The 21,159-nt window shown below is 38.6% G+C and overlaps 1 protein-coding gene across 4 annotated transcripts in view; it reads left to right on the forward strand.

The window, feature by feature from the left end:
- The window catches only part of RBPJ (recombination signal binding protein for immunoglobulin kappa J region), a 79,610-nt gene that overhangs the window by 38,691 nt on the left and 19,760 nt on the right, over positions 1-21,159 (forward strand). For all 4 annotated transcript variants that reach the window (XM_037530449.1, XM_037530450.2, XM_037530452.2 and 1 more), the window contains 2 exons: positions 7,978-8,016; positions 18,460-18,555. In XM_037530449.1, the coding sequence (XP_037386346.1) occupies positions 7,978-8,016; positions 18,460-18,555 (135 nt within the window). The remainder of the gene's footprint in view (positions 1-7,977; positions 8,017-18,459; positions 18,556-21,159) is intronic.

Raw genomic sequence — 21,159 nt, forward strand, 5'->3', positions numbered from 1 at the left:
GGTTAAGACACAGCACTTTGAAGCTATCCACAGCCACTGCAGCATGAATTCGATCCCCGGCGAGGGAGCAGCTCACATGGCACAGCAGACCTCTCCTGTCTCGCCCGCTGCTCCTCTCAGCAGTGTATTTCAGTCAATCTGCCTGTTCTGTTCCCTGCTCTGTCTCTGGTGAATCCTCTCACCCCCTGCACCTCTGGCCTGTACCCCAGCTCTTGTGTGCATAAATAAATTTTCTTTAAAAAATAAAGGCTCTGGATTTGACTAATCCCTAGATCTGTTAACATAATCAGATTTCCCTGGTTTATTTAGCCTTGTGTTATAGCATTTTATCCTTGGAATTCAACAGTTTAAGTTTGCTGAGAAGTAATTTTAGATTAGGAAGTGCATTTTTTTTTTTTTTGGAAACATGAAATAAAATTTCATATGATAGGTAGTTTAACAGGAAAAACAAGTGGACCTTTAATTTCTCATTGCATTGTGGGGGAGGGTGAATATTTTGGGAAAGCACAGAAGATTGAAGAACCAGAGTATTACTTCTTCAATATTTATATGTGATTACACTCAACCTTAGTGTAGTCAGTGTAATCAATATGCTATCAAAAGTAGGGGATTATCCTACCTTCTGAGTTTCTGAGCTTCAGTTTTCCCTTCTAAGTTTGAAATAATTCCTTCCTCTTAGGACTGGTACTGAGAATTAAATGAAGAGTACATATAAAGAGATGTGTACTGTTTGTTGCTATCTGCTTCTCTGTTCTTTCTTTCTGTCTGTCTGCCTGTCTGTCTAACTGTCTATCTAACCAATGTAGGAAGCAATGGATCTAAATAGTAATAAGTGCTTCACTTGATTTCATGGAATCAGAGAATGGAGATACAGAAGAGAATTTGGAAATACAATTGATGACATTTGTCAATGAATTGTTTGTGGTGGAAGGCAAGAATGAGGAGAAGAGGTCCTTTTTTTCTTTCGAAGATTTATTTTTTTATGCATACAAGAACTGGGGTATAGGCCAGCGGTGTAGGGGGTGAGAGGATTCACCAGAGACAGAGTGTGGAGCAGAACAGGCAGCTTGAACTGAAATACACTGCTGAGGGGAGTACCGGGTGAGTCAGGAGAGGTCTGCTGCACCATGTGGGTAGCTCCCTGCCCGGGGATCGAATTTGTGCTGCAGCGGTTGCGGATAACTTCATAGGTTGCCTCTTAACCCCTTGCACCACCAGGGAGGCCCGAGGGGAAGAGGTCCTTAATGGCAGTACCACACCTGTCTTTAGGGAACTTGCATTTGCAGATGCTGGTTGGAGAAAGAATGTTGAGTTAAGTCGCTACAGTGGAGCTCATCTTTTAAAAAAAAACCATCCTAATTTCTGGTTAGAAAATTTGACGTGGGTCAGTTGTCTAGACATTTTAGTAAACTAACTCTAATACAACAGCTTTGCGGTTTATGTAATTTAAATTCACAGCACAGCAAAATGCAAAGTAAATGCATTTTTTAAAAGATTTATTTATTTATTCATACAAGAACTGGGGTATAGGCCATAGGTGTGGGGTTAAGAGGATTCACCAGAGACAGAGTGGGGAGCAGAACAGGCAGACTGACTGAAATACACTGCTGAGGGGAGCAGAGGGCAAGATAGGAGAGGTCTGCTTTGCCATGTGGGTCACCTCCCTGGCTAGCTGGCGATCGAACTCATGCTGCAGAGGCTGCCGATGGCTTTGTAGTGCTGCGTCTTAACCCCTTGCTCCACCAGGGAGGCCCCAAAGTAAATGCATAACTCAAACTGTGAAGTCTGCACCTACTAGAGTCTCTATCTATTGGAGGCCTTGCTCTGTTTTCTCATGGCTGTCTCAGTGCTGGTGCTTCTCCACCATAAGTTCCTGGTGATCTGTACTTTCATTTACTTAATGGTGACTCTTAGTACACAACCTTTCCTTCACGTGGACTGAGCAAGGGATCCTCACGTGGTTGCTGAGGTGTTAGGCTGCCTGTAGTACCACCTAAGACAACCCTGTGTTGTTTCCCTTTCAGAACCAGCAGCTTCCTGAGAGGCATGAGTGAGCAGAGACGAATGCAGGGCTTACTGAGTGTGAAGGCAGCCTGGCAGGTTAATGGCTCATATACACTCTGGCTGAAAGCCATTCTTTAGCTTTGAATTGTGGTTGAGATCACTTCTTCAGAATAGTTTTTTGACTTAACCACCAATGTAGATTTGACTATTTTAATATGACATATATTAATAGAAAGTAACAAAGAAATGTATTGTTTTGGGTATTAACACTCAAGCAAAAAGGCATTTCCTTACTGATTGGTGTTTTAAAGAATGTTTTTAAATCTTCCCCATTCTGAACACACTATTTTTGTTTATTTAATATTCTCCCATTTACTGATATGTCCTGTTTGACACAATTTGAATGATGACTGCCATCTTTTTTCTTTTTACCTTAGCCACAGTCTTCTTTGAAACAGTGTAAAGCCTTAGAAACCCAAATCATAGCTTTTCTTTTATGCATTAGGCCTTATTTTGGTAACAATATCCATAAATGTTTGAATCTGTGCTGTTTTAAAGGAAAATCAAAGGCAGATGCACTGCTGAATCCAAATACTTTAGAATAATACCAAACTGTATATGAGAGATTTAACTGATTAATAGGCCTGACAAGACTTGCTGGAGAATGGACTGATGCTATATCTACTGCTACCAACAGGAAAAAAGAATTTAAGCCTTTTCCGTTAAAGTGAAGATGACTGTAGACTCTTGATCCTTTTCAACCCATAAAAGTACTTTGCAAAATTATGACTGATAGTGTAAACACCAAACTCATGAGACTCTTAGACTCTACTCCTTCTGCAGGGAAGATGCAACAGTAATTATTTGTCAGGGAAGATGTAGGTGTCATTGTCAAATTTAAGGCACATAGGTACGTGGGCACACACTCAGGTCTGTGTATGTGTTTGTGTTGCAGCAACCAAGGCATGGCTCCCACAACATGTGTCTTTAGACTTTCTGAATTTAATATATTTATAGCTTTAGAAACATTTTCATTTTTGGTAATCAAAGAAAAAAATTACACTTTACCCTTATAAAATTTAGCCAGTGACTGATATATTAGGAGAGGAAAGAAAGGTTTCCTTTCAGTTTTTTTGTTGACCCACTCACTGAAACAAACCAAGTACATGTTCATAGTAAGTTTTATGTTCAATTAGTGTGCTTTACAATTCTGACATAAAAATTCCTATCTTGGGCACCTCTTTAGGGACCTTTGCTTGACTAGAGGTGATTATTGCTGACAAAGTATAAAAAGTTATTAATAATTGTGTGTGAGATGTGTGTGTTGTTTTATATATGCACTTGGGGGAGGCAATAGAAATGCAGACCACATTCTCTTATTAAGAATTAATGCCACTGGGCCTCCCGGTGGCGCAGCGGTTGAGCGCTGGGTTGCGAAGATGCCCGCAGCCTCTGTGGCACTGGTTCGATCCCCGGCTGCTCCCTGCCCACCAGAGGAGGGTCCCGCATGGCGCGCAGACCTCTCCTGCCGCCCGCTGCTCCCCTCAGCAGTGTACTTCGGTTCTTCTGCCTGCTCTGCTCCCTGCTCTGGCTCTGGTGAATTCTCTCACCCTCCCGCGCTTTTGACTGTACCCAGTGCTTGCATTAAATAAATAAATAAATAAATAGGGGAAAGGAGGGCTTGGGGTAAAAATAAGGGGGTTGTTATTGTCTGGGGAATATAAAAATAAAATTTAAATTTAAAAAATAAATAAATAAATAAATCTTTAAAAAAATAATGCCACTAACTGGATAGCTTTTGTATATACATGTAGATGTGATTGGGAAGTGCTGTGTAACCAGCAATCCATTCTTCATGCACACATGTGTTTAAAAATTTTTAAATACAAATAATACCTATTGAATATGTGTATATGCATATTTAGCAGAGTCACAAATTGTTTACCTAAAAATTTTCCAGAATTGAAAATGACTAGGAATTCAAAGAAAGGCACATCTTGAATAGCCATTGCCAAAATGTCTTCCAAAGAGATTGCACAAATTCACATCCCCAACAGGATACAAGGATTCCTGTTTTTCCTCTTGTACACCAATGTGGTATCACACTTTAAATCTACAGGACAGCAAGTCACTCTTAAATAGCTGTCATAAGAACATAAAAGCTGGGCTAGGAAGCCAGCCAGTCTCCCAAGTGTCTCTTCCCATGACTGTTTATTGCTAAGTTTGTCACGACTGGGTTCTGTGCTAAGTTGGGTCAGATCAGCAACTTGGCCTGAAGATGAGTGCTTCTCTGGTGCATCCTTGTTTAAAATTCTGATATAATTCAATTTACAGAAAAATTGCAAAAATACTACAAATAAATTCATCCTAATCCCTTATGTTAACATGTTACCACATTTGCTTTATTTCTGTGTATGATACACACACACACACACACACCCCACTTTCCATGAACTGTTTCACTGTAAGAAGCAGACGTTATGCCCTTTTCTCCCTACAACCACAGTGCTGCTAGAAATAACGGCATTCTCTTACATAATCACTGTACAGTTACCAAACCAGGACATTAAAGTTGATATAATCCTAGCCTTTAATCTGTTGGTTTTATTCAGATTTTGTGAATTATCTAAATAATGTCTATCCAGCAGAAGTTAATTCTGGACAATATGTTGCATTTATTTATCTTTAGTCTCTTTTAAATCTGAGCCAATTCTTGAGTTTTTTGTCTTTCATGACCATGATGCACTTGAAAGTATAGTTCAGGTATTTTTGTTGACTGTTCCTCAATTTAGGTTTATGTTTCCTTATGTTTAGATTCAAGTTCTGCATTTTGGGGCAGTAATACCACCTTCTTAATGCATCATCACAGGAGGCATTTGATGATGTTAGTGCGTCCCATTCATTCTCTTGACACATGAAATTGGAGTACTTTGCCCAGCATCTGGTTGCTGTCTTCTTCTTCGTCGTCTTCTTTTTTTTTTTTTAAAGATTTATTTATTTATTTATACAAGCACTGAGTACAGTCAGAAGCACGGGAGGGTGAGAGGATTCACCAGAGCCAGAGCAGGGAACAGAACAGGCAGAGTGACGAAATACACTGCTGAGGGGAGCTGTGGGCGTGGCAGGAGAGGTGTGTCACACTGTGTGGGACACTCGCTGGTGGCTGGGGATTGAACCGCCGCTGCAGAGGCTGCAGGCAGCTTCACAGCCCAGCACTTAACCGCTGCGCCACCAGGGGAGGCCCTGATTGCTGTCTTGATGAAGCCATAGATGTTAAGATACATACCTTTCAGTATTAACTGTGGGAATGAATGCCAGTGTTCCTACAACTCAGTTGTGACATTTGGGTAGATTGCTCTCTGGGTGGGTATGTGGAAAGGCACCCTTTATAATAATGGAGAGGCCTGAAGCCAGATGCTAAGAATAGCTGAAGATGGTCAGTCACCCCTCGTTTATATCTTTTCATTCTTCCTGCTACTTTATACAAACTGTTGGCAGACTGCTTTAAAGTTAAATTCATTGTTGTGTTTAAAGGAGAAGATAGAATAAAACTGAAGAAAATAGTGCTTTTCAGATGTTCTGCCCAGTATACATAATAAAAAGGACCAGGTGGAGCAAATTTCTCCACCTGATGGGACCAGGAGCAAAGTGTGTATCTTTGAAGCCTACCCGATATGATTGTAGCAAAAACAGCTTTAATGAATGTGATAGTCCAGGAGATTATATCTTGCCTAAATTATCTTTCTTGCAGTAGTCAAGGACCATTGGTTACACCTACCCAAGTTTTGAACAGTATTGCTATTGAATGTATTTTTTTTTTTTATAGAGGCATGTTTTATTTATTTATTTATTTGGTTGGTTGGTTGGTTTATACATGCACTGGGTATAGTCAGAAGTGCGGGAGGGTGAGAGAATTCACCAGAGCCAGAGCGGGGAGCAGAGCAGGCAGAAGGACCGAAGTACACTGCTGAGGGGAGCAGCGGGCGGCAGGAGAGGTCTGCGCGCCATGCGGGACCCTCCTCTGGTGGGCGGGGAGCAGCCAGGGATCGAACCGGTGCCACAGAGGCTGCGGGCATCTTCGCAACCCAGCGCTCAACCGCTGCGCCACCGGGGAGGCCCTGAATGTATTTCTTAAAGGAAGCGCAGGTTCAAAAGTAGAAATTGAAGTACAGCAAAGGCTGAAATGTCTTGCTCAGAGTTGTCCTGCCACTCATGGATAATGAATAAGCATCTAAAGAAAAAACAAATTACATATTCACTGAAAATATTTTTCAGTTGATCAAGTATTAATCTCTTCAAGCGTATTGAATAGCTACAATATCTGTGTTATTTGTAAGATCTTTCTTCTTATAGATGATGTACATGAACATTTTTGAACATGGTACTGTCCATTTGTCCTAATAGCATTTAAATTCCAGCGGGCCATGGATTTGTGTTTCATGTCTCTTGTTCACATAGGTATACCAAGGACCTATCCGTGGTTCCCACTAGGTGAATGAATGAATCTAGAGACAAGCACAGGAGGTTATATATAGCTATTCCAAATGAGATTTTTGCATGTTTTTGTGGAAAGGGACTAAACAGCTTCCTAATACCATTTGCTTTGCTTTTCATATTGTATATTATTACAGAATATAGTAGTAATGTTTATCACCAATTTGTGTCTTCCTGCTGATAAATGTTCCACGTGTGGATCTTTAGGGCAGGAATCAGGTTTCCTAATATTTCTCCAATCAAGTGCAGATTCATTTCACTGTTATACACTATAATTAAAAAAAATCCCAGTATTTTTGAACTATGTAAGATTTATTTACTGGTGCTGCAGGTTTGGTGTAAAGTTTAGTCTAATTATGAGTTTGGGTTGTTTATGCTTTCTTTTTTACTTCTTTCCTGTAAATACCACATAAATGTTTCATGCCTTTTATTTCAATATCATATCTGATTAAGCAGAAAATTTGTGTAATACAGAAAAACAGAGGAAATTACAGTAGCCCCTCCTAAACTGTGGTTTTGCTTTCCGTGGTTTCAGTAATTACCCGAGGTCAACCATGGTCTAAAAATACTACAAGCAACAAGATATTTTGAGAGGGAGAGACCACTCTCACTTAACTAGTATTACAGTTTATTGTTAGACTTGCTCTCTTTTATTGTTGTTAATCTCTTACTGTGCTTGATTTATAAATTAAACTAGGTCTTATTCTATAGGAAAAAAACAGCATATATCATGCTCAGCACTATTTGCAGTTTTAGGCATCCACTGGGGTGATGGGATGTATTCCCTGCAGTTAAGGAGTTATTACCATACATTTTGTTTAACAACCCAAGCGCAGAAAAGGGTCCCACATGACTTGAACTTTTTAAGCTGTTTTTAAAATCTGTTTTTAAATTCAACATTCTGATATTACTAGACAATATTCTGGATAACATCAGGCTTTTTGTCTTTTGTAGCAGTATAGTTACCAAATTATTTTTATTCAAAAAATCTTTTCTTCTTCCTTTTTGGAGTTTTGACTTGGTGTTCTCATGTGAAGTATCTATTAGCTGCAAAAGCTGTTTAAGATTGGTGAAGTTTTGATCACTTTTATCATGTTTTTCTTCAGTTTGTGGTCACATACTTCCTTACAGATTGGTAAATATGTATCTGATGTGGGAGAAAATATGAATCTGGTGTGGGAGAAAACAATATTGCACCTCCTTCCTGAGCAAAAGAAGTGTATAATATGTGTAATGTGCATACAGATTTTTTACTTATTTGAAAATTACAATGGATTGAAGTACATATGAGCATCTCAGTACCATTTAGGTAGGAAGCTCTGGATTTCTGCTAGACTGGCAATGCAAACAATGCCCTAAGACTGGTATTCAATAGGGTTGAAGTATTAAGTCATAAAGGAGACATCTTGGTACCTAGAAAGCTTCCGTGGAATGTGTCATACAACCTATTCAATTTTTGTTCTTTTTTCTTTTTTCCAGAAAATTTGGTGAGCGACCTCCACCTAAACGACTCACTAGGTAAGCATTGTATTAGCCTCTCATACAAACATTTCATCAAAGCATTGGTCCTGTCATTAAATGCTTTTGAAAAGAAGTTATTTAGATACTGGTTATCTAGAACATGAGCTTATTCCCATCATCGCTTCTCCACTATCCTGCCTCCTAACCTCCTAAGTAAAGGGGGAGGCAGGATGAGATGCTATAGTTCAAGGGGGAAAATGAAAGTATTTCAAGAATTAATTTCAAGCATTATATGATAAATATAATAAAGGCTATAATATACATAGCTTCCTATATCTAGTTGCATTTAACCAATCTCAATTTGTTGGTTACAGGTGAGACTTGAAAGTTATTTAATATGTGCTTTTAGAAAAATTTACAAAATATAACCCATTAAAAATGTTTTTAGTTGAAGTAACTATGGTTTATAAAATAAGTTTCAGCTGTGCAACATTATACTTTGGTATCTGTGTATATACCACGTTATGATCACCACAGAAAGTCTAGTTTCCACTTAAGATTTTACCCATTCTTAATGAGACTATAAATATTATAGTATGTTTGAATTATGTAAATTAATTTTGCAGCATGCATTTTAATTGCAAATGTTAAATTTAAATGTATTAATCTTGATGATTTTGAAAATTTCTAATAGTGATTGTGACATAAAGACATCCAGTCCCATAGTTACAATTACTGTTAATGCTAACCCTGCATTTTAATATCTTTCAAGAAAACTATATGCATATATAAACATGTGCCTGTCTTTATTTTTCAAACTCTGGCATCAACTCCACCATTGTTTTATTCCATTTAATGCCACTTAACTGTATGTTTTCTTCCTTTTCACTTTAATGTCTTCAATTTTTCTTTGTTTTCCCATTCATCTTTATGTAGCATTAACATTGATGATCACTTGGGTTATTTCCACGTAGTATTACTATATAAAAGGCTGTTATACTCTTAAGAATGATGAAACGTGCCAGAAGGACACACAAAGAGAGCCACTTTGAAGGGGTTCCCACTGACAGTTATGACTGAAAACTCAGGGAGTAAAATGACAACGTAGAAGCTACACTCATAGAGGAGAGGAGAGGAGCTGGCTTTTCCATACAGAAGACTCCTAACTAATTACATGCAGCGGGAACAATGGAACTAGGAAATCACAGTTTGGCAACCACTACCATGGTGCTTGTTTCAAACAAAAATAATCAGTGGATGCTTAAACTCTTGGATTGAAGTCTGATGAAAAACCCAATGGTTATATAGTCTAAGTGTATCTCACAAAATCCATATTAATTATAAAGTGAAAAATAGTAACATGACAGTGAAGAAACCTGGCAGACATTACCTTAATTAAAGTGTCCTAAATTAAGATTATAAGTAAAGGGTCAGATAATAACCTTGATAGGCTTTTGGGGGCCTGCTGAGTCTATAGTGACTTCTTCACTCTATCTTTCTATTCCCAAATCTGCCATAAATGATATGCAAATGAAGGGCATGGCTGTTCCAGTTCAGTTTAATTTAGGAAGCCCGATGGCTCTCCTGATTTGGTGAGGGAGTAGTTTCTCAGTACTGTTGTCATGGTCCCCGTCCCTCGGCCCGATAAAGGACATTATGGATCTGTAGATATTAGTATTGTATCAGTGGTAATTACATTGTGATTGTATAAGAGAATAACTTTGCTTTTAGGAAGTAAACATTGAGTGCTTTATGTCTACATACCATGTGATTCCACTCTAGAACATGCAAACTAATCTGTAATGACAGCACAGCAATGGTTTCCCAGAAAAGGGGAGGAGGAAGAGGAGGGATTGCAAAATGGTAGCAGAGACTTGGAAATGATGACTCTCTGTCTTTATTGTGGTGATATGCCAAAACTTACTAAATTGTTCATATGAAAATCAGTGCAGTTATGTGTGTTCATGAAATCTCAATAAAACTATAAAAAAGTTACAGCTTTTATATTTTATAAAACCCTAAAAAAAAATTAGTGCCTTTTTTTTTTTTTTTAAAAAAAAAACATTTATTTATTTATTTATACAAGCACTGGGTACAGTCAGAAGCACGGGAGGGTGAGAGAATTCACCAGAGCCAGAACAGGCAGCAGAACAGGCAGACTGTGGAAGTACACTGCTGAGGGGAGCAGTGGGCGGCAGGAGAGGTCTGCGCGCCATGTGGGACCCTCCTCTGGTGGCCGGGGAGGCAGCCCGGCCGGGGAGCAGCCGGGGATCGAACCGGCGCTGCAGAGGCTGCAGGCAGCTTCGCAACCCAGGGCTCAACCACTGCGCCACTGGGGAGGCCCAAAATTAGTGCCTTTTTAATGGGGAATTCAGGTGAGCTTTATTTCTAAGTCTCTTAAAGAGAGCAAACTTACAAGTTTTTATTTTATTATTAAAGCTTAAAATAAATCAAATTTAGTGAAACAGTTGGCCATTCTGTGATAAAAATTTAATTTTAAACCGAAATTTGAACCAAGACATTTTCCCTATTGCTAGTATAGCAAATTTTAGAATTTTTCTTATTGGAAAATTTTGGTGTCTTATTTGAACAAAAATATTCAGTTTTTAATGCAATTTCTTTTTTTTTTAAATTGAGGTAACATTGGTTTACAACATGGTATATGATTTAGGGGAATAGACTTAGGGGGAGATATGATTTAGGAACACCTTCTGAGATGTATGTCACACACCACACCCACCACAAAGCACCCATAACCCGTTACCATAGGCCATGGACCCCTTCCTGCTTTGTCTTTACCCCTACCCACTCTCCTCTTCAAATAGCTTCAGTTCTACACTCATATTTTTAGGGTTTGTTTGGTTTAGTTTTGTCAGTTCCTTCGTTTCTCTGTGTTCTACATATGAGTAAAGTCATCTGGTGTTTGTCTTTCTCCTAATGACTTATTCCACCTAGCAAATCCCATCAAGTTCCATCCATATTGCTGAAATGGCACGAGTTCATCTCTTCATTTATGGCTGATTAGTATTCCATTGTATATATGCACCAAATCTTTTTTTTTTTAATTTTTAAAAAAGATTTATTTATTTATTTATGCAAGCACTGGGGTACAGTCAGAAGCGTGGGAGGGTGAGAGAATTCACCAGAGCCAGAGCGGAGAGCAGAACAGGCAGACCGACGAAGTGCACTGCTGAGGGAGCAGCGGGCGGCAGGAGAGGTCTGCGCGCCATGTGGGCCCTTACCCGGCGGCCAGGCATCAAAACGGCGCTGCAGAGGCTGCGGGCAGCCTAGCAACCCAGTGCTCAACCTCTGCACCACCAGGGAGGCCCAAATCTTCTTAGCCCACTCATCTGTCCTGAGGTTGTTTCCATACCTTGGCTATTGTGAATAGTGCTGCAGTGAACATAAGTGTGCATATATCCCTTCAAATTAGTGTTTTTGCATTCTTTGAGTGGATACTTAGGAGTGGAATTGATATTTTGAAGAACCTCCATGCTGTTTTCCATCGGGGCTGGACCAGTCTATATTCCCACTCAATGGTTTCTTTTCTTCCACATCCTCACCAGCATTTGTTGTTTTGATTTTTTGACATGGGTCATTCTCATAGGAGTAAGTTGGTGGTATCTTATTGTGGTTTTGATTTGCATTTCTTTGATAAGTGATAGTATTTTTTCTGTATGTCTTCTTTGATTAGGGTCTAACTCTTCTGTCCATATTTTGCTCTTTTTCCTTTATGTTGCATATGTCAGTTTGTTGTAGATCTAGGATTTGTCCCTAGTTGGATATATGATGTGCAAGTATTTTCTCCTCTTCAATAGGGTGTCTCTTTATTTTAATGGATTTTTTCCCACTGTACAGAAGATTTTTAGTTTGATGTAGTCCCACTTAGTTGTTTTTGCTTTAGCTTTTCTTACTGCTGGAGTCGAGTTTCCAAAGACATTATTGAAGCCAGTGTTGTAGAGTGTTTTGCCCATGTTTCCTTTTATACATTTTATGGTTTTTGTCTTATTTCCAAGTCTTTACTCCATTTTGAGATAATTTTTATGTATGGTGTGAGAGATTGGTCTAGTTTCATTTTTCTGCATGGGACTGCCCAATTTTTCCAGCACCATTTGTTGAAGAGACTCTGCTTTTACTAGAGTATAGCCTTGGCTCCTTTGTCATAGATTAACTGTCCATAAAGTATGGGTTTACTCTCGGTTCTGTTTTCTGCCATTGACCTGTGTGTGTATTTTTATCCCAGTACCATCCTGTTTTTTTTTTTTTTTTTAACTTTTTTTTTTTTAAAAAAGATTTATTTATTTATACAAGAACTGGGGTACAGGCCAGATGCGCGGGAGGGTGAGAGGATTCACCAGACACAGACGGGGAACAGAACAGGCAGACTGATGAAATACACTGCTGAGGGGAGCAGAAGGCGAGACAGGAGAGGTCTGCCACGCCATGTGGGACTCTCGCCGGCCGGCCGGGATCAAACCAGCTCTGCAGAGGCTGCGGACTGCTTTACAGCGCAGCGCTGAACTGCCTGCATCGCCAGGGGAGGCCCAGTACCATACTGTTTTGATGTTTTAGTTTAGTTTGAAGTTTTAGTTTGAAGTCTGGGGCATATTACCTTCTTCTTTTTTTGTTAGAATTCCTTTGGCTTTTTGGACTCTTGTGGTTTTGTGGTTTGCTCTATTTCTTTGAAGAATTCCATTGAAAGTTTGGGATTGCATTGAATACACATGACTTTGGATAAGATGAATATTTTAAACAGTGTTAATTCTTCCAATCCATGAGCATGTAATATCTTTTCATTTCCTCTTGTCATCTAATTCTTTTGGCAATGTCTTACAGTTTTCTTTGAAAGAGTAAAAATAGTTTAAAATCTCATTTTTTTTCTTTTTTTTTTTGAAGATTTATTTATTCATGCATACAAGAGCTGGAGTACAGGCCAGAGATACGGGGGGTAAGAGGATTCACCAGAGACAGAGTGGGGAACAGAACAAGCAGACTGACTAAAATACACTGCTGAGGGAAGCAGGGGGCTAGACAGGAGAGGTCTGCTGCACCATGTGGGTTGCTCCCTGGCCAGCTGGGGATCGAACTTGTGCTGCAGAGGCTGTGAATTGCTTCATAGTGTAGTGCTTAAATAGTACATGGTTAATACTATGTATTATTTAGCATTACTGTGGATTCCCTTTATCTTTTTTTAGTGTTGCATTCTTTCCCACTCTCTTGAAATAGTTTCTTTAATGTGGCTCATAGATATAACACTGTGGATTTAGAAAACAAACAGAATAAGCAGCCCTTATACTAATGTGTAGAAACAATTGTTCTTTTATTGTGGAGGCTTCTCATTTTGTTATTTAGAGCCTGGTATCATCAATGACAGTATTAGTTGCAGTGCAGTTAGGCACCAGGAATGCTGAACAGAGCATTGATGCACCCATTGTTTATGCAAGATGGGTTGGAGCTCTGAAATTAGAACTTCCGCAGTACCATAATATGTGGTTTACAAAAAATAGACTTTGAACTTAGTACCCTGTGCCATAAGTCACTTTGCTCTGTTACCAATAATGAAAAGGTTATAACTGGAATCTTGAAGTCTCTTGTGTGGTAAGACTCTTTGATGGCATGTAGTCTTGACCTTCTTCCCCTCCACAGCTCTTGGACTGGCACCCCTACGTCATGCTTGTGCTTGAGTTTAGGATCAAGGGATTTGCTTCATAGGTTCATTTCTTTAAGGCTGCTGTAATTGTTGGACCTATTATATATTGTTTTCTCTATTTGAAAACTTTATAGCTTGGATTAATTACTTTTGGTTTTTAAGGCCCTATTTGTTGGTTTCATTGCCACATGTCTCTGGTCTCATTGTCCTAAACATACCTCTATTACTGCCCTAGTCATTTGTGGAAAAACTCAGTTTCTGAGGCTCTTTCTTGACTTGTTTTGGAGGTTGCCCGGAGTAAGTCCTAACATCCAACATGATAGTTAAGAAGTTGCTTCCATATCTGTTATCCACTTGAACATTGGCTATATTTACTTTATAACTATTTGTGCATTAACTTTGAAATTCCATTATCCTTGAATATGCCCCTATTTTTTAAAATCTCCTTTCCTATCCATAGCATGCAGTTTTGAGAATTATTTTACCAGTTCCTAATGCAAAACTCTTTAAAAATGAATTCTCCTTGTTTACAAACAAGGAAACTACCCTGTCCACTCCAAATTATAGCTAAAGATGCTGTTTACATGTCTATTGATGATTCATCCCTTCATTTTCTAACAAGAGAACCATCCATTTTTCATTGTTGACTTTGTTCTGATTAATGTCTATATTGGGCCTTTTCTAATAATAAGAGCTACTTTATGTTTGGTATCACAGGGTACCACTATCTTGTTTTAACATGAGAGAGACTTTTGAAATACCTGATACAACAACAACAACAACAGAGGTTTCTTTACTAGAAGTTCATGTTGGAACTTTATTATTTGAGTTTTAGATGTAATAAAAATCCAACCTGAGAAGTACAAGGACCAAGCATGTTGGTGAGGACAATTGACTGCCTGGACCCCCTGTCTTGAGGGCTGCTTTCCTAGTAGGAGGGGCTGGCTGTGGTTAGCTCCCAACTCAGTTGCCTATAGGCACACCTCAGCCCTCTGCCTTGCACACACTAATCTGGCCTAACTCACTTACCCACTGCCCACGTCATGGAGTTGTATGAGGCGGTGAAAAAGTAAGGGGAAGAGTGGGCGTTAGCAGCAGACATTATTTTTGTGCATTTTGTTTGCAGTTTTTAAAAAGCTTGACATTTCTAAAGGAAAACAGCCCCAAAATTCACAAAGGTAATGGTAGAAAATTTAAGCATACCGGACCTCCCTGGTGGCGCAAGGGGTTGAACGCAGCGCTGTGAAGCTGTCGGCAGCCTCTGCAGCACGAGTTCATTCCTCGGCCAGGGAGCAATCCACATGGCACTGCAGACCTCTCCAGACTCGCCGCTGCTCCCTTCAGCAGTGTACTTCGGTCTATCTGCCTGTCTCTGGTGAATCCTCACACCTCTGGCCTGTACCCCAGTACTTGTAATCATAAATAAATAAATCTTTAAAAAAAAAGAAAAAAGAAAAAGAAAATTTAAGCATACCAAGCTAGAATGGCATTTACCATGATTTTGCATTGGTAAAATTACTAATAAAAATGTATCTTGTTCTTTTCTAAATGATTAAACTCTTCTGTGTTTTGAGTAAACAGACTTTTTCAAAAGATGTTCCTCCATGGTGCTCTGCAAATAACTTATAATTGGTTTTCTTTCAGAATAAATAATTTATACTAAGTGAAATTAACAAAGAATGTACTTAAAAACACTAGTAACAATAGTGGTTTAATTTTAGTTATTTTAATAATTAGGATCAATAACTCACCTTTTTGTAGAAAGGGTTTGCAGTTGCCTTGGGTATTCATCAATACCCAGTTTGTTACCTGCTGTGAACGAAAGGAATAGAAGTATGAGATAAGGATCTTGCCCATAAAGACTTTGTAGTATGTTTGGGAAGATGAGAGAAACTGACAAGGAGTCTGACAAATAAGTAAAGCCAAATGATATAATAGGGACTATAAATGCAACAGAATTTAGGGTGGGCAGATACACCCTAAATTTTTTCTTTCAAGTGTATAGCAACTTTTCATGTTTAATATCAGGGATGACTTCTGTGTCTGTTTTGTTAAGATACTGGCCTTCTAAATTCTCTGTGCTTTCTTGTCAACCCTGAACTCTATGGTCAGTCACCTGACTAAACAACACCTCAGATCTTGTCAATGTTACCCTCTCTAGGCTGCACTTAATGTCCAGCACACAGCAGGTTTGAGAATATGCTGGCTATACTCCACCATGGAGTATTGGTGGGAATTGCCTTGTCATTCATGGAGTCCAACATTAGCTGGTGGTTCTTTGATACTTATCTTTACCTGCCCATAGTTAGTTGCTTTCGCCATTCCCTAGAGGGTTTTTCTACTATCCACTGTTATTTTCTTACCCATTAGACAACCTCATTTTACAAAAAGTTTCTAAGACCTGCTGTTAGCTGGCATCTGTTAGCCTCTGCAGCATGTCACCTTTCATTGTTACTCTCTTTTGCAGTCACTCCTTTCATAGCACCTAAGAATAGTCTCCATTCTACCCCTTTCCAGCCCTTCTCCTTTTCTAATATACATTTTCTTGACTCCTGTCACTGTGTTTTCTTCCTGGGAGATCTTATTTCCACAGCTTCACTTGCCAAAGGCGTACCAGCAATTCCCACTTTCACAACCCAGACACCTCTCTGGAACTACAGAGGTCGTCCAACAGCCTTTAGGTACTTCCAGGTTGGAGGTTCAGGACACTTCAGAGTGTTATTTGTCAAGCAGAACATATTACATATATACCCATTTATTCCCCACAGCAGATCTTTGAAGTATTAAGTCTTTTCCTCTCTTCCCCCTACTGTCTCCTATTACCTTTCATTCTTAGTGTGTCAGCCTCTTTTCTTGAATTTGTCTTGCTTCTTTTCTAGTCCTTTTTTGTTCCACCTGTAGAATTAACTAAAGTGGAAAATTAATTGTATCTTTAAAAAAACCATCATGATCTCTCACTGCCCTTTCTGTATATAGAAAACTCAAGTTCCGTATCATGGTGGGGTGTTTTTTGTTGATGTTGTTAGTTTTTCTTTAGGTCTCTTAAGAATTTTATTACTGCTACATCTTTTCTCATTATTTATCATAGGGTAATACTTGAGTTAGTTTAAACCTTTATCATCAGTATTTAAGTTTACAAATGTCAGATTTTTTTTTTAAAGAATTTGACAAATTTTTCAAATCTGACTCTACCCAACTTGTCAGCTTTATTCATTGCTGTGACTCACTGTAGAATCTTAGAGGATTTATTTCAATTCCTGACTGCCATTTTATTAATTGTAAGACATTGAGCAAGACATTCGAAATGGTATTAACAATACTTACCTTTTTGGATTATGCGGATTAAATGAAATAATTCATTTAAAGTGCTTAGTTCAGGACCTGGCGCATAGTCAGTCATCCAGAAATATTAGTTGCTGCTGTTTTGTTGTCGTGGCTGCCTGACTCTTTAGCCTGAATCTCTCACTGCACCCTGCCTTTCCTGACTGCATTCCTTGTTCTCTTCTCCCACTGACTGTGTCTACGCCTCTTCCTCCAGAATTTAGCTTTTCTAAGAAATTTTTTGCTAGCATGTAATCCTTTATATAGACATTCCGTCTGTCTGCCTTTTGTTCATACCTGTATTTCAATCATATATTTCATTAAAGTGTCATTTTCCAAACTCTGGTTTCCAGTGCACTTTGAGCTCTTTCTCGGGTAAGGATTAGTCCTCAATCTATTGAGTGCTCGCTTCGGCAGCACATATACTCAATCTATTGGATGGACTCCAGTTTAATGCCCTGCCTTGCAGATAACAGGTTTTTAGTCAATAGTCATGAATCCTCTAGCTTGACCTCTAGATTATCTCATTTAGTCCTTATAGTCACTCTGTGTCAGGTCAGCATTATATTCTGTTATTATCAGATACAGAAACCAAGGCTGGATAAGGTTAAATGATTTGCCCCAGGCTATTTAGTTTTTAAGTACTACAGCTCTGTGGAATTCCCCATATTTACTGACATACATTGTAACTGCCCTCCTGTACATTTGTCTACTACTTATAATGTAAATTTAAAGACCATTTAATTTATTAAAAGTATTTCTTGATCATTGTCTTTGAAGTACCTTTGCTTTAGTTTTGTACTAAAAACATCTCAAGAATTGGGATTCTGCTGACTCAGAATTATCAGAGTATCATCTGTGTAGACTTTGTATTCTTTAAGGTATAACTTAGCAAAATGTCAATAAATATCTTTAAGAAATTGAACCTTCTTTGAATAATAGTTTCATAATAAATAGGTAGTTGGAGTAATTTGTACATGGAAGAATTAAAATTGTTATTTTTTCCCCAAATTCATTCCAGTTGTTTTTCACTAATTTGAATTCTCTTTATCAAATTTTACTGTACATTTGTAATGACCATCAAGATAAATATAAATGATAGCCTTTCTTAGTCCTTATCTGGGGTTATTTTAAGACTATGTCATAATATAAGTCATGACTGTAGTGAATTTAAAACACTGGGGAGAGGAGCTGGTGGTACATTATTAAATGCAAAACTATTGCACGTCATTAATTTTATAAACACTTTAAAGCCATATTATAAATATAATGGTGATTGTAGTTTTTCTAAAAGTTGTAATGTTTTTTAATAGTTACTCATAAATTCCAAGCAAAGGGACAGTTTCTTCTAAGGAATGGAATTGAAGATGAGCAGTGGTTATTACTCCGTTGTGTAATTCAGTTCATGGGTATTGCTGTATTGTTTTTGTTGTCAGATTTACTTGCTTGAAGAAATACAAGTATTCTTCACATTTCAGTGCACGAGTAATATTCTACATCTCACCCCTGTAATTTACATTTTATTTTAGGGAAGCTATGCGAAATTATTTAAAAGAGCGAGGGGATCAAACAGTGCTTATTCTTCATGCAAAAGTTGCACAGAAGTCATATGGAAATGAGAAACGGTAAGATTGTTTTTCTGATGGATGGTTAATGGTAACTGCTACGTGAATTTGTAAATGCTATCTAATAAGTAAGAGGATAGCTTCATTACTACATAATGTGCAAGTACAGAATGAAAAATATGTGGTTTGTGTCTATTGAAGGGGAGAAACAAAGTGAATTGTGGCACATTCAGCAAAGATCATTTTACTAAACCCCCGATTTTACAAAATAGTTCGTGATTTTTCTTTTGGACTGCATGATGTTCCCTAAGTATTTCTGTCACATATTAGTTCATTTGCAAAGTAGTTTTTCTTTGGGTGGAAAATTTTATAGGCAATTTTATAGGCAGTAGCAACCTCCAAAACACTATTTTTTAAAAAGATTTATTTATTTATGTATACAAGAATTGTGGTGCAGGCCAGAGGTAGGGGGGTGGGGTGGTTTAAAAGATTCACCAGAGACAGAGCAGGGAACAGAACAGGCAGAGCTACTGAAGCACACTGCTAAGGGGAGCAGCGGGTGAGTCAGGAGAGGTCTGCTGCACCGTGTAAGTTGCTCCCTGGCTGGCTGGGGATCGAACTCATGCTGCAGAGGCTACGGACAGCTTCATAGTTTGTGTGTTAACCCCTTGAGCCACCAGGGAGGCGCCCCAAAAATACTATTTTAGCAAGGAAAAGACAGAAACAAGCCCAGGTTGAACTGGGGTAATTTTAAAGAGGTCTCAACCCTCCGTATCTTCACTTGTGCATGTAGGGGTCCTCTCAGACACATGGAGGGAGTACCATGGAGAGGACCTGTGCCTCAGATGAGCCAAGATGAAGTCATCATTAAGTGACCTTTATGTTTAATACTTGTCACAGTATTTTTTAAATTTCATAATTTTTGTGTATGGTTGTGGACTTTGTTTTTTTACTTGGTTTCTGGATTTTTCTTGTTAATGGTTTTTCAAGTCTCACATTTTTCTATTAAGTTTTTATGGACAGAGGTGGCTTGGGGAAGATTTTTTTTGGACTGACTAAAGGAGGCACCAACATGAAATAGGATAAGGAATGAAAACTCAGGTGTGGGTATTGGGTTGAAAGGAATTGTTACGGGGCAACCCCAGAGTGAAACGGGTTGGCCTAACTGTGGGTCCTCACTTGTGCGCTTAAAAGGGACTTATAATTATGAGACTCAACTGCAGGCACGCACAAAAAGGCTGGCAAGAAACAAGCACCCCCAACCCCACGTCTGGTTATATACCAACCTGGCTGCTTACCTCCAGGCTTAGTTCCCAGCAGTCCTGCCTTTGGTGACGATGGCATTATGGAATGTGCAGTCCTTGGTGACTTGGATCTCTCTGGTCGGGGGTGGGAGTGGGGTCCATAAAACCTATTAGGAGTTGTTCAGGACATCCTTCCCCTCAATAGAATGAGTAGAATCTATGTGAGATAAAGGGAAGTCTTAGCATATGCATAAGAGAAGGGAAATGTTACTGTAGAATTAATGTACATATTATGAGGAAATTAAGTCATTCTTTTTAAAGGCCTCAAAATTTGAACTGAAACGAAGAGGAAGCTACTTAATTGACAGTCTTATCCTCTAAGAGGGTGCACAAGTGAAAACAATGTTAGGGCTCCTGCTGCCAAGTGTTGTTTTTTTGAATCGTTATTCAAGTTTGCTAAATAGCTGATGATTTTGTTTTACTAATGAAACACGAGTTTGATTAGGGTTAAACATGGGAAGAGGTTAGAAGCCAGTGTGGCCACAGTCTAACATGGCAGTAAAATCAAGGTAGTGACTCTTTATGAAGCTGATACTGGATAGTCAGTACTTTTTTCCCAATAATGAACATGTTACTTAGGCTGTTCTGTTTTCTAAACAAAACAGAACAGGTCAACACTGATTAATTGAGAGGAGTCAGGCTAGCCTTGCGCTTCATAGTGCAAGCTGAGAAGAAACAGCTTTGCTTTCTTCAACTCCAATCATGAGTCAGACATTGTTCTGGAAATGCCTCAGAATAATTTTATAAAGTAGGCACATTATAATCTTCATTCTTTGAATGAGGAAACTAGAGACCAGAGACTTTGACTATGCCCAGTTTCACATTAGTTAGGAATCAGTGAAGCCAAGATTGGTACTCCTGGGTATATAATTCCAAATTTCTATTACCCTCATTTTTATAGCCTTCCTTTTTGTGTTCAAAGTGATGGTTATCTACAAGTAGGGCTTGGGATGGAAAAGGTAAAGAAAACCAGCTTTGTAAGCTTTAAGTCTGCCAACGATTATTATCCCTTTTACCATTAGCTGAGTGAGACTGAGCTGGACCTAATGGAAATATGAATAGACAGGTAGTACTGCATTTCTCTCTCTCTCTGTGTCTCTCTCTTTGAAAATGCATTTTTGTATAGTTGGATTCATTCATTAACTAAATTGTTCTTTATTTCTGATGACCTAATAGGTACCAGATCCTATGCAAAAGGATCTTAACTGGAAGTTTAAAAAGTCACATGTCATTTAATACTGTGGTGGATGACAGACCTGGTGGCAATTATAGAAGAGAAAGAGCTACGCAAAAAATTTTGTGCAGATAAGGTTTCTATTTGTTAGTCACTGTTAAAAGTAAATGAGTTCAAAGCAATAGT

This window comes from Talpa occidentalis, unplaced genomic scaffold (genome assembly GCF_014898055.3).
Source record: "Talpa occidentalis isolate TD23 unplaced genomic scaffold, MPIMG_talOcc4v2.1 talOcc4.6, whole genome shotgun sequence".
NCBI classification, from domain to species: Eukaryota; Metazoa; Chordata; class Mammalia; order Eulipotyphla; family Talpidae; genus Talpa; species Talpa occidentalis.